The sequence below is a fragment of the Vulpes lagopus genome, chromosome 1 (genome assembly GCF_018345385.1).
Source record: "Vulpes lagopus strain Blue_001 chromosome 1, ASM1834538v1, whole genome shotgun sequence".
In the NCBI taxonomy this organism is placed as follows: domain Eukaryota; kingdom Metazoa; phylum Chordata; class Mammalia; order Carnivora; family Canidae; genus Vulpes; species Vulpes lagopus.
Window position 1 is genome coordinate 153910422 of NC_054824.1, and position 14958 is coordinate 153925379.

General features: G+C 35.1%; 1 protein-coding gene across 4 annotated transcripts in view; it reads left to right on the top strand.

The window, feature by feature from the left end:
* The window catches only part of RGS7 (regulator of G protein signaling 7), a 506096-nt gene that overhangs the window by 485804 nt on the left and 5334 nt on the right, over positions 1 to 14958 (top strand). For 3 of the 4 annotated variants that reach the window (XM_041773485.1, XM_041773481.1, XM_041773474.1), the window contains 2 exons: positions 731 to 820; positions 2989 to 3069. In XM_041773485.1, the coding sequence (XP_041629419.1) occupies positions 731 to 820; positions 2989 to 3063 (165 nt within the window). In that variant the 3' untranslated portion in view covers positions 3064 to 3069. The remainder of the gene's footprint in view (positions 1 to 730; positions 821 to 2988; positions 3070 to 14958) is intronic. The other variant, XM_041773493.1, reaches the window with a different exon arrangement.

Consider the following 14958-nt stretch of genomic DNA (forward strand, 5'->3'; position numbering starts at 1 on the left):
TGCAGTGGGTGAGAGCAGAATCTACCTCGATTGGGCTAGCAGTGAATTGGATGAATACATTTTTTCCCTTGACTTCATCTACCAATCTTCATCCTCAAGATAGAGCGCTGCAGACTGATTAGGATTAAATTTTAAATATTTACCTAATCTGTCACTGAAGGAGTTTTTTAAAAAGCATACAAATCAGGAGATTTAGCAATTAAATATCCCAAAACTTATTTTTGGACTTGTGCTCTGGCCCAAAGTGGACGTGGATGACAATTTTCCATATAATTTGCACCAAAGAGATGACTCATCTGGTAAGTCTGCATCCTCCAAGAATATGTAGATGCCAAAGGTATCTAGGATGATTACTCAATCTTGACTTCACATCATTCACTTTTGGCCTGGAATAACTTTAAGAGAGAGCAGATTTATATTCTCAAATGACCTATATAAATCAACCACTTGATTAAAATTATTTCATGACATTCCACTAACTGAATTCCATTTTTTTTAAAGGATTGGATGTGATTTTTCTCCTCTGTAGCTCTCAAACCAGTTCAAATATTGATCCATGAATAAAACAATAAATTTGAAGATTTAGGTGTTCTCTAAACACAAAATATTAACATTGTCAACTTTAGCTGCCTCCAGATTTGTTTTTGGACCATATCCTATATTCCTATCATAGTATTTTATTTTCCCTGAGAAATAATAAAGAAGCACTTCAACCATTATTTCTTTTTAGGAGCACATTTACAAATTGATGAAAAGTGATTCATACCCACGTTTTATAAGATCCAGTGCCTATCAAGAGCTTCTACAGGCAAAGAAAAAGGTATTGGTTCTTTGTGACCTTTTTCGATCTGGTTCTCAGTTATAATTATATGGAGTGGTTCCCTCTGCTGAACCCAGGGTATTGGACAAATGGTAAGTGAACACACTCCAAGACCTTCCCCAAACCTTTGCATTTTATAAGGGCCATTTAAGGTGTTTTTGTTTTGTTTGTTAATTGCTTATTTTCTTTTTTGTTTTGTTTGTTTCTGCAGATGTTCATGCTTTACAACGTTTTTTAGAAGCTGTTTTCTTGTTTCATGTTAGTCTTCTGTATGTCTAGTTTAAAGAAATAAAAATTACAATAATGAAAAGGAAGGAACAACATCATTAGGTCAAAAACTTGAAGAAGGTTTTCTTTTTCCAGTAAGCTTAAGTGTATATTTTTAGCCACATGCCCCATAATTAACTATAGACTCATATTTTTCAAGAATAGCTGTCAAAACAGTTGTCAAAACAGCTATATTATATATAATGGTTGCTTCAGAATATTTTAACTTGGCATTTATCCTGGACTTCTTAGTATCCCTAAGTGATAAATTTTACACACATAACAAGGTAGCCAAACATTTTGGAAGAGTGGCAATATACCTCATTATTCAATTAATATTTATAATCAATATAAACAATAAAGCAGGATATGGAAAATCTGAATATAAAAATCAACACTCTTCATTATTTTTAATGTTAAAATAGTCCATAACTTCTTGAAATTTTGAGATTAAATTGTAATTTTGTGTGATTCATGATTGTCATCTAGGCTAATGGGATTATTCAAAGTCCATGGCCTTTGCAGCTGGAAGCAGATACTCTCTCGTTGCAGGTGTTTAGTACAGCAGCCACTAGCCACATGGGTTATTTACATTTAAATTTAAATTAATTACAAGCACATAAAATTCTAGCCAGATTTCAAGTGCTCAGTGGCCACAGCTAAAGGCTTCTGAAATACTGGACAACATAGAATGAAATTCCCATCTTTTCGGAAAGTTCTGTTGGACAGCAGTCCTCTACAGAATCGATGTAAGCAACAGAAATCTAGTCCAAACAGAAAATTATGAGGAAATTTGGAAGATATTCCACTAGATTTTCAAATATGTAGGATTTACACATCAGCGTAAAACCTTCACATATCTATTTCATTTCAATGTCATTTGATTTTGCTTGAAATCATGCCATTTTATTTGCATAGGAAGCATTTTGGTATTAAAAATAAAAGTACTCATAAAAACAGAGGCTATGCCCTGTATCTAGAATCCTTCCTTGGCAGCTTTCTACCTTCCTGGTCCCTGTGATTTAGAACATGGATTTGCTGTTGCATCATTTCATCGTCCTGTCTTTTTCTGTTCTGTTTTCTTTGCTTTCTTTTTATTTATGTTTCCTATTTCCCTTTGCCCCATCCCACCCCACTCATGTAAGTCGGAACACTCAATGGATCGCAGAACATCTTTTGAGAAATTTGCACAGAATGTGGTAAGTTTTATTTTTTTGAGGAATTAGAAATCATTAAGTCCAATTGGGAAAGTTTCCCAATTTCTAGCCCCATCGCTCACTTTATTCAAATTCAGAACTTTGTGCTTCCTGCTTATGTTTCTGTCCCAACTCTTTCTAGAGTAAAGATGTCATCCATGAAAAGCCACATGTATCAAACTAAGGTTTGGAAAGAAGTGTATATTATGACATATAAAATGAAGAAATGATTATTTTTTGTATTTTAATTTTTATTCTATTTATCCCTTTCTTAAAAATAGTGCATGCATTTCTACATGCTCTTTCTCTTAGCCCTTCCTAAGGCTTAAAAGATAAAGAACAATGAGGGTTCTGTGCTTTTTACCTCTGCAGGGAGAAAATGACCTAATGAGCAGTTTAAAGCCAAAAACTTGGTATGAATGGTGGTCGGTGACAAGATATGCCCCACCAAAGACCCACCAGCATGCCTCTCTTATGCTTTATTTTTCAGGAAGGTGTTGAAAACTGTTGCATAAATCATCCAGGAAACCAGTAGTTTTCCTACTACTGTTTTCCTAGTATCTTGCCGTGTGTTTTGGTGATATTTTGGTGATATATTTGTTTGTGGGATTCTTTTTTTTTCTTTTTGTATTGTGCCAGTGCCTTTGGAACTTTCTGACGTTGTATAAATTCAAACTAAAGCCTTCAACACATTTATTTTTATAGGGCAGAAACATCCCTATTTTCCCATGCCATAAAAACTGTACACCAACACTGAGGGCCAGCACTAACCTGTTATGAAAAGAGGTAGAAAAATCTTGGTTTATACTCAAGTTTGTCTGCATTGTCTGTTGAGTTGTGTGGTTAGCTCCATGCTGCTGTGTGTGTGTGTGTGTGTGTGTGTGTGTGTGTGTGTGTGTGTGTTGTGGCTTTTGCTGTGATGGCCAGTTAAGTGGAGTTATGTGTGTTGAAATGTAAGCAGATTGGATTCAACAAAGATGCTGTTTTTGTTTTTAGTTTCCTTCAAGGATCTTTGTGGTGGGGAATGTTAATCATTTCTATTTATGAATTGCCAGTTGTGACTCGGCACAGAGTATTTGAAAGAGTTTAAAAAGCAGTATATGCTTTGAACATTCAATGTGATTGCACAAATTAAAGGGCTGGAAAATGAAGGACTCCAGGAATTAATCACTCTATAAACTTCACAAAATTTTGGCTGGCTTTATTGGAATCTCTGACCTTTAAAATAAAATTTTCCTAAACATGCTTCATAAGTCACTATGGGAAGATAAAGACAATATTTTTAAAAAGATTCAAGATTTTTCTGGAGAAAGTAGACATAAGGCTGTTGCACAGTGGTCTGTGCAATGTTTAAGAATTTTTTTCTAAATTCGTACCTTTCTAACATAATGCTGACAGAATATTGTTTTAAAGATTGGAATGGAAGTTTCTGTGGTATAATTTAAAATAATAACACAACATAAGGAAGATGGAAAAGGGAAGCAAAATGGTTGTCTTTCCTCCAACACCATCCCCAATTCTAACTTCCCCAACTCTTAAAATAGTACCCCATTGTCACACGCTGCAAACTTTAAGAAAAGCTAGGAAATAAGGGGAAGACAGGCTCAATCATCTACAGCCTTCAGTCAAAATTCATACATGAAATGACAGCCATATTCCAGCCATTGTGCTATGACTCAGGAGCATGTAGAGGGTAGAGAATTTAACTGCTAAGGAGCCTGGAGGTATAAACAAGATGTGACACACGGGAGAAAGATAAACTATTTCTACTTGGTGGGGTAGGGAGGAAACACCCACAGATAATGGTGAGAATTCTCAGAGGAAATTATATTTAACTGGACATATTGGATTTCACTAGAACAAGAAGGGCAACCATCCTTTTAAGGGGAAGTGGAGAAAAGGCTGGAATTACTGGAGAAAGAGAAGTTGTGTAGCATCTTCTTTCATACATCTACATACAACATGAAAATAAGTTACAGATAATCTTCAGACACCATTGTTCACGGTCACTTTTTCCATCCAGGAAAACAAAAATTAATAGTTTTAATTGAATATTTTGTTTCTGTCATACTTCTGAAGAGATGGAGTAAGGAATTTAGAAAATCTCTCTGATTCCCTCAATAGAATACAAACAAATATATTTATGAGTCATGAGAAGTAAGTGTCTATCCTGAAAATTATCTATATACAAAAACAAAAATTGATGTATTATACAACATTAAATCTTAGGATGGTTAGTTTCTATTTAAAGTTCCCTTTAATTCTTTCTATTATTTCTTTTTTACTTTCCCTTGGTCTTGTTTTGCTCCATGTTTATGATCACTTTTATGGTCAGCATTATTTAAGTACTACATAATAAATTGAATAGGATATCTTTACAGGATCAATAAAGTAATTCTTACACAAGATGAAGGATGAGTGATTTTATTATGACCAGGTAGACATAATGAAGGAAATTTGTAGTTTAAATAAACATTTTAAAGGACTCCTATATGCAGGTTAGTCTGGTAAATTACAGGGAGGCTACAGGACAGACTATTCAAAAAAGAAATAGAGTAGGGAACATATAGGTAAATAAGTATGTAGACTATGAAAAGAACATGGCAAAGTGAGATCATAATAGTTCATGTTCACTGAGTGCCTGCCACTGAACTAGGCTCTGCCCTAGGAACTTTATCTTACCTAACTTAATATAATCTGACCCTGCAAGTTAGGTATTATTATGCCCATTTTATTGTATTATTATTGTTATACTCATATTATTATACTCATTTTAGTGAGAAAACTGAAGAGTCAGAGGAGGTGCATAATTTGCCCAGAATCACACAGCCTTAAAGAAGCTGACACTGACCCAAAATTCATTTTTCCCAAATTCTTTCTTTTTCCATTGAACACTTTGCTCCTTAATATTCTTCCAATAGCAATATTTAATAGCTTAATAGCATCACTGTTTTGTTACATACGAGATCAAAAATTTTTTGCTAGACAGTTCTCAATACCATTGGAACTTCTGTTGGTTACTGAGAGTAACAAACTCTTACCAGCACCTTGGAGAATAATTATAATAAACAGTTAACAGTTGCATGGCATTTTGCAGTGTTCCAAAGACATTCTTTTTTGTTTGTTTTGTTTTGTTGTTGCTGTTTACATACATGGCAGTCTTGGGAGATGACCAGGCAGGTGCCACTACCCTTTCACAGATGAGCAAATTAAGAAATAGTAAGATGAGATCCTCAGTATCACTCAGTTGTTGAATATAAGACTCAGAACTGGAAGCAAATTCTGATTTTAAATTCATTACTCTATTGATTACTCATTTTCGTTCATTATGCCCAACACTGGAAGGGTAAATAAAACTCATATTTGTATAATACCTTCACCTTGCCCTGTTGTCTCAAGACATCTCATTTCCTGTGATTTACTTTTTTATTATTTTGTTTTCCTTGTCATCAGATAAGACCTTAGGGGTAAAGTCTTTCAAGATTTACTGTTCTCTCATGCCTTTAAATGTTATTAAGTTGATGTCTCCATCACCAAATCTGACCCCATTTCTGCAACCACTAAAGTCTCATGACATCTGCCTGCCACACAAACCTCAAGTAGAACACACAGAAAATACGAGGAAAACAGGCTATGAGGATTGATTGTCCATGCCTTCAACCAAAATTCATAAATCAAGTGCTGGCAGTACTACTCACCTCCTCTCCTCAGTTGGTGTGAAGGGGAAGTTAAATCAGCCGCACTCTGGGCTAGAAAATGAGAAATGAGAAATAGAGAGTGTTCATTATTGAACTCCCAGGAACTCAATAATCCAATTGCTTTTAGGGAAAAATTTTACCCTTTCTCAATGAAGCCCAGTATCTGCAGAGCCTTTAAAAGACTAACAGAAAAGATATCATGACCATTTGTTATCCCATTTCCACTGCCCTGATGGGTGAGGTGTGCTCTGGAGATGGCCACAAATTACCAGAAGTTGTGGAAACTCTGTGAGAGAATTTTAACAAAAGTACTGAGTTGACCCTGAAATCAGTTGACCTTTTGGGATCAAATCTTTATTTAACTCTATAATTGATTAGTATGCATATAGATAAGAAGAAATGTAAATATAAATCCTGTAACTTGCTTGGAGTGTTAAAAAAATGTGAAAGATATAACACTTAGTTCTTTTAGAATGTTCTTTTTGGTTACATCTAATTAAATTCTTTTTTTAAAATACAAATTTAGGTTTTATTTTTTCAAGTCTTTTTAAAAATTTTTTATTTAAACTCAATTTGCCAACATATAGTGTAACACCCTGTGCTCTTCTCATCATGTGCTCTCCTTAATGCCCATCACCATCTAGCCCATCCTCTCCCCATCTCCCCTACATCAACCCTCAGTTTGTTCTCTATAGTTAAGAGTCTCTTATGGTTTGCTCCCCTCTCTTTTTTATTTTGCCATTCCCCTATGTTCATCTATTTTGTTTCTTAAATTCCACATATGAAGTAAATCATACGGTTTTTATCTTTCTCTGACCGACTTACTGCGATTAGCATAATATACTCTAGCTCCACCCATATCATATATATCTCACAATGTCTTTATCCATTCATCAGCCAGTGGATATGTGGGCTCTTTCCTTAATTTGGCTATTGTTGATAATGCTGCTATAAACATCAGGGTGCATGTGCCCCTTTAAATCAGCATTTTTATATCCTTTGGGTAAATACTTAGTAGTGCAATTGCTGGGCCATAGGATAGTATCCAAAATCTATAAATATCTTATCAAACTCAATACTCAAACAATAAATAATCCAATTAAGAAACGGTAGAAAACATATAGAGACATTTCTTCAAAGTAGACATCGAGATGGCTAACAGACACATGAAATGATGCTCAACATCACTCATCATTAGGGAACTACAAATCGAAAACATGATGAGATGCCACTTCATACCTGTCAGAATGGCTAAAATTAACACAAGACACAACAGATGTTGGCGAGGATGTGAAGAAAAGGGAATCCTCTTACACTGTTGGTGGGAATACAAACTTGTGCAGACACTCTGGAAAACAGTATGAAGGTTTCTGTTATATAATGAAGTCTTTCATTATATTTTTAAGATACTGTCAATGACCCTATGGGTTGTTTCTAGTCCTGATTAAATGATTTTTAGCTTGGTTTTCATCAAATGTGAAATCTAGCATAAACTATTCTCTAGGTCTCCCATCAGAGGTGGGACCACCTCTCTGGGAGCTAAGCATCTGCTCCTCAGCAACCTACATGAGGATCTCTGTCTTTGGAGCATCTGTCCGTCCCTCACTCTCTGCACACGCTCCCTGGTGCCCCTGCCCCCTTCTTCACACCCCCCTCCCACCTCCCTGAAGGTTCCCTGCAGACATTAAAGTGGTGATTCACCTGGAAAAAATATTCTCTAGGTACCCTAACAACCATCAGGATTATACACTGAGACCACCCTGTCACTTCAGTACAACCCCATTAATAATACAGATTCCAGGTTTGGGAAATACAGCCCCAGATGAGCTGTGAGCAATGCTAGGAGTAGGTCAATGCAGTGTCAAATCTATTCATGTGGACCCCCATTTGGAGTGGACACTGGCTCTGCTTAAACCATGGCACTTCTGATCAAGTGCTCTAGATTTTGCTATTTGGGTTTACAGGTACATTCGTGTAGATAAACTTTGTTGGATCCCAAAGCACCTAAAGGGAAAATGTATAAACTTATCACTTGCCACTTGTTCATTTTTATTTTTATTCACCATGAATAATACCAATAGGGAAAATTGACCTAGTAATCTAAGATCCACTCATATGCTACATTTTTATCATTGTTTTATATACCATTTTACTGGGTCCAGATTATTCATTCATTTAACATAGATTAAGTTTTGACTATACTACAGCCTATCTTTACTTTCATTTCCTTTGATAGCAATTTCTACCACAATGAAGTAGAGACAAATCTTACAGTATTCAGAATGGTCATTCTCTACATTGTGTTTATACTAATGAAGTTGCATTATAGTAAGACCTCCATGGAGTTAGTGAGATCCTTGATTTACATATACATCCCTCATAATGAAGCAGATAATCTTCTTCACATAAACGTCTATCATGATAGGATTATGAACTATGAGAGGGTAGGTTTTGATTTTATATCTGTACATCTTTGAATTTACCATAAGGAGAACTTTGTGCATATTTTTTTCTGGTTGAGTTCTGTAGACTTTGTTGCTTGAGATTACAGGTATGTTCATAGAGATCTGTGACAGAAAATTCCTAGAACATCTTAGGTAACTATAATTTATAAACTGGTTATTGGCTTTCCCACCATAGATATTATCAGAAAACCTAAAATCAATCCGCTCAAGGATGAACCATTTTCTCCTCTTTCTTTTATGGACCTGAAACTCACCTCATTTATCATTTTGTTGTTGGCATATATGGCTATCCATCTTCTTTTACTGAAACTATTTACAGTGATAACTTAGCTTAGAAAGCAATTTCAGGTTCCCTGAAGCATGATGTAAATTGATCGGTGTGGAATGTATCAGACTATGTAGCCTATTTCGTTTGGACAACTTATCTTTATTTTCCCCTAGTAGCATCATTAGATCTTAAATTGCCACTCAAGTTCTATAAACTGTGGAGTATATAGTGGTTTTTGGTCAGGAAGCATCCAGTGCAACCCTGGGGGTTTCTAGGGAATGATCTGAGACTGCTGAGTAGGAAGTCCCCAGTGGGAAATTTCCCTGTTGCTAGCACATATGTCAGAGGCAGAAGTTTAATAGCATTTCCCAAAGTACTGTTTTAATATACTGGAGGCCTTGGATTTACACCAATGGTTACAAGGCCCCAGCTTCCTGTGTAGCTAGAAACCATCCTGGAGGCTGTATGTAACAGGTTTATAACCCAGTAGTACCCATGTATCCAAGCACTATTGAATTCTTTAATCCAATAATAACAACAGCAACAACAAAAACAGTTATTAAGCATCTACTATGGGTCAGACACTTTGCTCCTTATCTTAGAATACATAGATAATAGCTGTAAGCCATTCTGATGGCTTAAACATTCTGATATAGCCACTGCTATTAGGAAGTTTACAGTTCATAACAGATAAGATATTAATGGAAATAACTACTTTTGGGACACCACTAACATGTGCACCTAAGTTGGTTCATTCTCAAAAAAAGGTAACTATTCAATGAACAGATATTCCTACTAGCTTTCTGCTAGCTTACTTCATGTAAATCATGACCGTTTCTCTTAAAGCAGCACAGAAGAGGCAGGGAGAAAGAAAGTTAAGGCCTAAGCAAGAGACCCACTTACTGTATAGTTGGGGAATGGCTCTGAAGGAGAGGGGACAAAGGTAGAACCAGAAAGAGTTCTGAGGACCTGACAAATGCAGTGGTGTTGCAGGCAAGGATTGCTATGAGGTCTCCAACTTAGAGGAGCATAGTACAAAAGAAGGTAATCAAGGAGACACCGTGTATCCTGGATCCACACACTGGGCCATCTTCATCTCTGCAGAAGATGCAGGTAGAAAACAAATTAGGAGAACCTAGAGACAGGAGGACATGTCATATGTTAATTATTTCTAGATATGATGTCATTACTAGGCAGCCCTGTATCATCACCAAGTCATATATTTCTTCTTTTCAGTTACCCATTCTAAAGCACATGTACCATCATTACGTGTTGTTGGTATTCCTTTCTGAAACATTTTTCAGAAAAGAAAGCCATTAAAAAAAGGAAAGAAAAGAAAGCCATTTTTATGCTGATGTCCAGCTATGCATGTGATTTTTACTTTTCTGTAATTTTTGCTAGTATTTAGAGGCAATAAAAGTAAAATAAACAATTTAAAATACATAAACAATAGACATATTTATATAAATTGTATACATGTTTAGATATAGATATATTATGTTCGATTCTACAGACACCCTCCTGCATTTTCTTAGGCACTTGCCAAGTACCATAGTGCAAGCCCAAACTGGACAAAATCCCATATCCTCTGCATTATGTGTCACATTTTGATGGCTGTTTTTTTCATTGTTGTTTTTCAATGGCCAGGATCTAAGAGTAATAAGAACAAACATTGAACAACTCTAAATACAATACTTGTACCTGTAATTCCAACCAGAAAAGACCATTATTAAGATAGTCTTGTGATAGTTATTGGAATTTTAAAATACCATTTTAAAACTACACTGACTATTGTTTCTGAAGAAAATTTCTACCATTTTTTGGTTTATCAAGTAGTTTCAGTTTATTTGCTTTGATATGAAAGATTCTTTTCCCATCTATTTCATCAGCAATAGAAAAAAAATTACCCAGTAGACATGGCTGAGATACAAAGGGGAATACAGGCATCTATTATCAAGACTATTCACTTGAAATATACTTATTAATATCTAGAAGGAACATATTTCTAATACCAGACAGTAAAGGCTGTTGGGAAGTCTTTATCCTTTCTAATTTTAAGAGTTAAGTCTTCAAGGTACTTTGTGAAGATACTGAGAAAGATGAATTTTTTGGAGCCTCCAAATTGAAAAAAAATGTAGAGGCTCCAATTCCTGCAGGTCCAGCTTCCAGCCCATTGTGTGAACCTCTTCTGTGGACTCAGTGACAAGTAGGCATCTAGCATTTGCTGTCTCCCAAACTCCAGAGATGTGGGAGCCCTAGATGTTGCAGACACTACACACCACCTTCTAGAAATTCACTTCTTATTTTCACCCTAATCTGCTTTTCTGTAACTTCCATATAATGACCCTACTTCTGTCTCCAGAACAGGACAGAATAAACCAAGCACTCATCTAGATCTAGATAGCTGTCAAATTACTTGAAGGTGTGATTATATCAACTCCTCTCAAGTGTTCCTTTTAATTCCTTTAGTTAAAAATCTCTAACTCATTGTTTTTCTGTGTGTCAACTACCCATATCCCTTATCTCAAAATCGCCAGGGACTTGGAAAACACATATTTCACAACTTCATCACAGATAAACTGAGCCAGAATCATTTTCTCCACCCCCTCCTCTTTTTCTTTCCCTATTTGCATTTGTTACAAACATGTCAGAACAAAATAATGTTTACAAACTGTGATCCAGGTAGAAGCATTCCTACCGGACCTCTCCTTACCAGGGATCAGTGGTTCTCACATTTGACTGCAGCAGAAACATGTGGTAAGACAGATTGCTAAACCTCTTGCCTGTATGAGGTCTGATTACTATTTTTCTGGTGAGATCCAAGAATTTTCATCTTTAACTAATTCTTAAGTGATACTATCTATTCCTACTGGCTTTGATACTAACCTCTGAAAACCATTGCCCTAGACTAACTGATGGATGCTCTCTTCTCTCCAGTGATAGATGCCAAGGGCACACTGTCACAGCTGAGAGGCTACTCTCCAGTTGTGCCCATACCATTTTGCAACCACCAGTTGAATTATATGATGAAGAGTCAGTTGTGTTTGTTCCCATGTTCAGTTTATAATTACTGAATTGATAGTAATTACATAATTTACTTAAATATATTAGCTGCTGAAATTTGAGTATGAAAAGAAAAATAGATGTTCCTATGAAAACTAAGCTAAACACAATAAAACTAGATAAACACTTAAAAATTGCTATCAAACTAAATCTGAATGAGACTTGCACAGGAAAGTGTATTTCTAATATTTCTAATTTAATAATCTCCTGTTCTTTTATCATCTTAGTTGCTTACTTCCTACATTTGTCTGTGAATAGTCCTCCAAAACATAACTGAACATAATATTCAAGATGTAACCCAACCAACAGACATTGGGAATAATGTCTTCCAATAGGAAAGGAAATAGGAGGAAAGAACATGTCATGTAACTTTTACAAACCAGCCTGAAAATTGCATCAGTTCCCCCACCCGAGCTTAACGCAGCCATGTCAAAATGGAGAGTCATTTGGGACTTAACCTTTATTTTTTTTTTAATTTTTTTTTATTATTTATTTTATGAGAGTCATACAGAGAGAGAGAGAGAGAGAGGCACAGACATAGGTAGAGGGAGAAGCAGGCTCCATGCACTGGGAGCCTGACGTGGGATTCGATCCCGGGTCTCCAGGATCGCGCCCTGGGCCAAAGGCAGGCGCCAAACCGCTGCGCCACCCAGGGATCCCGGGACTTAACCTTTAAAAAAAAATTGTTTTTCTCATGAAATGAGATCTCCTCAATCTTGTCTTTTGCAGCTAGAATTTTGGTTTAATGTTTACTTATTTTAATCTAAGTTTGGTTTTTATCCTTCTTTTCATTAAACTCTATCTTGTGAGTTATAGCTTTATAAAATAAGTTTTCAGGGATCCTTGGGTGGCTCAACAGTTTAGCGCTTGCCTTTGGCCCAGGGCGTGAATCCAGGGGTCCCGGGATCGAGTCCGACATTGGGCTCCCGGCATGGAGCCTGCTTCTCCCTCCTCCTGTGTCTCTGCCAATCTCTCTCTCTCTATGTCTATCATAAATAAATAAATAAATAAATAAATAAATAAATAAATAAATAAATAAATACTTTTAAAAAAATAAAATAAATAAAATAAGTTTTCACAGTATTTCTTTGTTACCCAGCCTTTTAACCAAGGTTGCCAAATTTGCATCATACATACATTTTATCAGAACTACATCAGTTTAATCGTGAAAATAACTGATTAAAATGCCATAAAGAACAGAGAGGAAGGCAGATTTCCACTGCCCCAGTAACTAGCACACCGTGAAGATAGTTGTTTGTTTAGTTATGAACTCACCCTTCTCTGTCTTGGCTACAGAGGTACCATGAAAGAGCACTACATATCTTATTCCATAAACCTTTGTTTTAGTGACCTCCTGTCATCAGGTCTGGTAAACCCATGAGCATGTACATGACACAGATCTAACATAGTTTACATGAGGAGTTATTTGCAAACAAAGAATTAGAAGGACAATATGCCATTAGAAAAATGAACAAAGCACTTGAACAGTTTTAAAAGGATACAAATAATAAATACATGAGAGAACAAACAGAAAACCTATCTTCATTAGTAGCCCAGTATAATTTAAAAAGCAACAAAATAACTTTTTCCTCCAAGTAGCTTATTTTTAGTATTTTTTTCTAGTGTGAGAAAAGGGGTAAGTAAATCAGTGATTTAATACACTGTTAATAGGAATATGAATTTCTAAACACTTTTTTCAACAAAACTTTACAGAATGTGTCAAAAGTTTTAAAATTCTTCTTGCACTTTCAGTCAGTAATTCAACTGTTAATAATTTAATCTTAAGAAAACCTACATGCATACAAGAATATTCATTGCATCATATATAAAATATAAAACACAACCTTAATGTAAAATTGTGAATTTCTTAAATACATTAAGGTAGATATACCTGATGGAATATTATGCAGTTATTAAAAATTAGATTTTAGAGCAGTGACTGTCATCTTTTTTCCATCCACATTGACATAGGAATGCATGTGTTTGTGTTTGTGTGTATATGTAATATATTGTATTACTATATAAACGCTTGTGTGTGTTTATATGTGTAACTAAAATAACGTTTCAGAAACAGTACATTCCTTTATTATATGTGATGCACTTTGATATATTCCTATTTATTCTATAATATTTAATTTTTTTTCTTAATGTTGGTAGCATCTACCTAAATTGTTTTTTTTTGCATCTATCTAAATTGATCTTGCCCGCGAATGCAATGAATTTGAACAAAACAATATTTTAGAAAACACATGTAACATGAATAATTGACCAAAATATAATCATTTTAAGATGTCTGTTAATGATAACAAGCCAGTACTATGCACAGTATAATTTCATTTTTGTAAAAAAATGAAATTAAAACATTTTTATAAAAAAGGATACATAGTAGATAAATAACTATTCAAGTAACATTTATTTCTTCTCTATATTTTTCTATGTTTTCCTCATGTTTTCTAAATATTTTAAGCTAAGGAAATGAAAGTATTTGGCTTTAAGTTTTCTTTCTCAGTCTAAACAGGAAGCTAGTAATAGATACTTAAATATAAACATGTTCATAAACCCTCTCTTTTTAGTACATAATAATAGAATTTTTTTCAGTGCTCCACATTATACATACCAGCTCCCAAACTATCTGTAGTTTACCTCCTTACCTATAGTACCTCCTTCCTTCCTTCTTCTCAACAATTTGAGCTTATCTTTTTTTCATTTGTTTTTATTGAAGTTCAATTTGCCAACATATAGTATAACACCCAGTGAATTTGAGCTTATCTTTAACTTTCTAGGAACTGACACTCTCCATAGTTTTGTTAAAATTATTCACACATTTAGTAAACTCAGCTACAAGTTTGCCCAGGAGAATTGGTTCCATTTCCAGCAGGGAAGAGATTTCCAAACACCTACTTTCGCTTCAATTCTTTCTTAACACCTTCCCAGCTAGTGTTCTTGATAGGAACAACCAAAGCAAAATGAGTTAAACAGGCCCAGATTCTGTCAATTAGTCTATATTTAGGGTGTGACCAGTATTCCCCATATGTCACTCCACTGTGTCTCTTCCCTTAAGGTAAAAGTTACTTAACCCAAGATATTTGAGTCTTGTTACCTTAGTTTCCAGGAGCTTATTTTTTAAATATAATTTCAGCCGAGGAACTCAATCAGCTCAGGCAAAGAATCAAGTATGTAT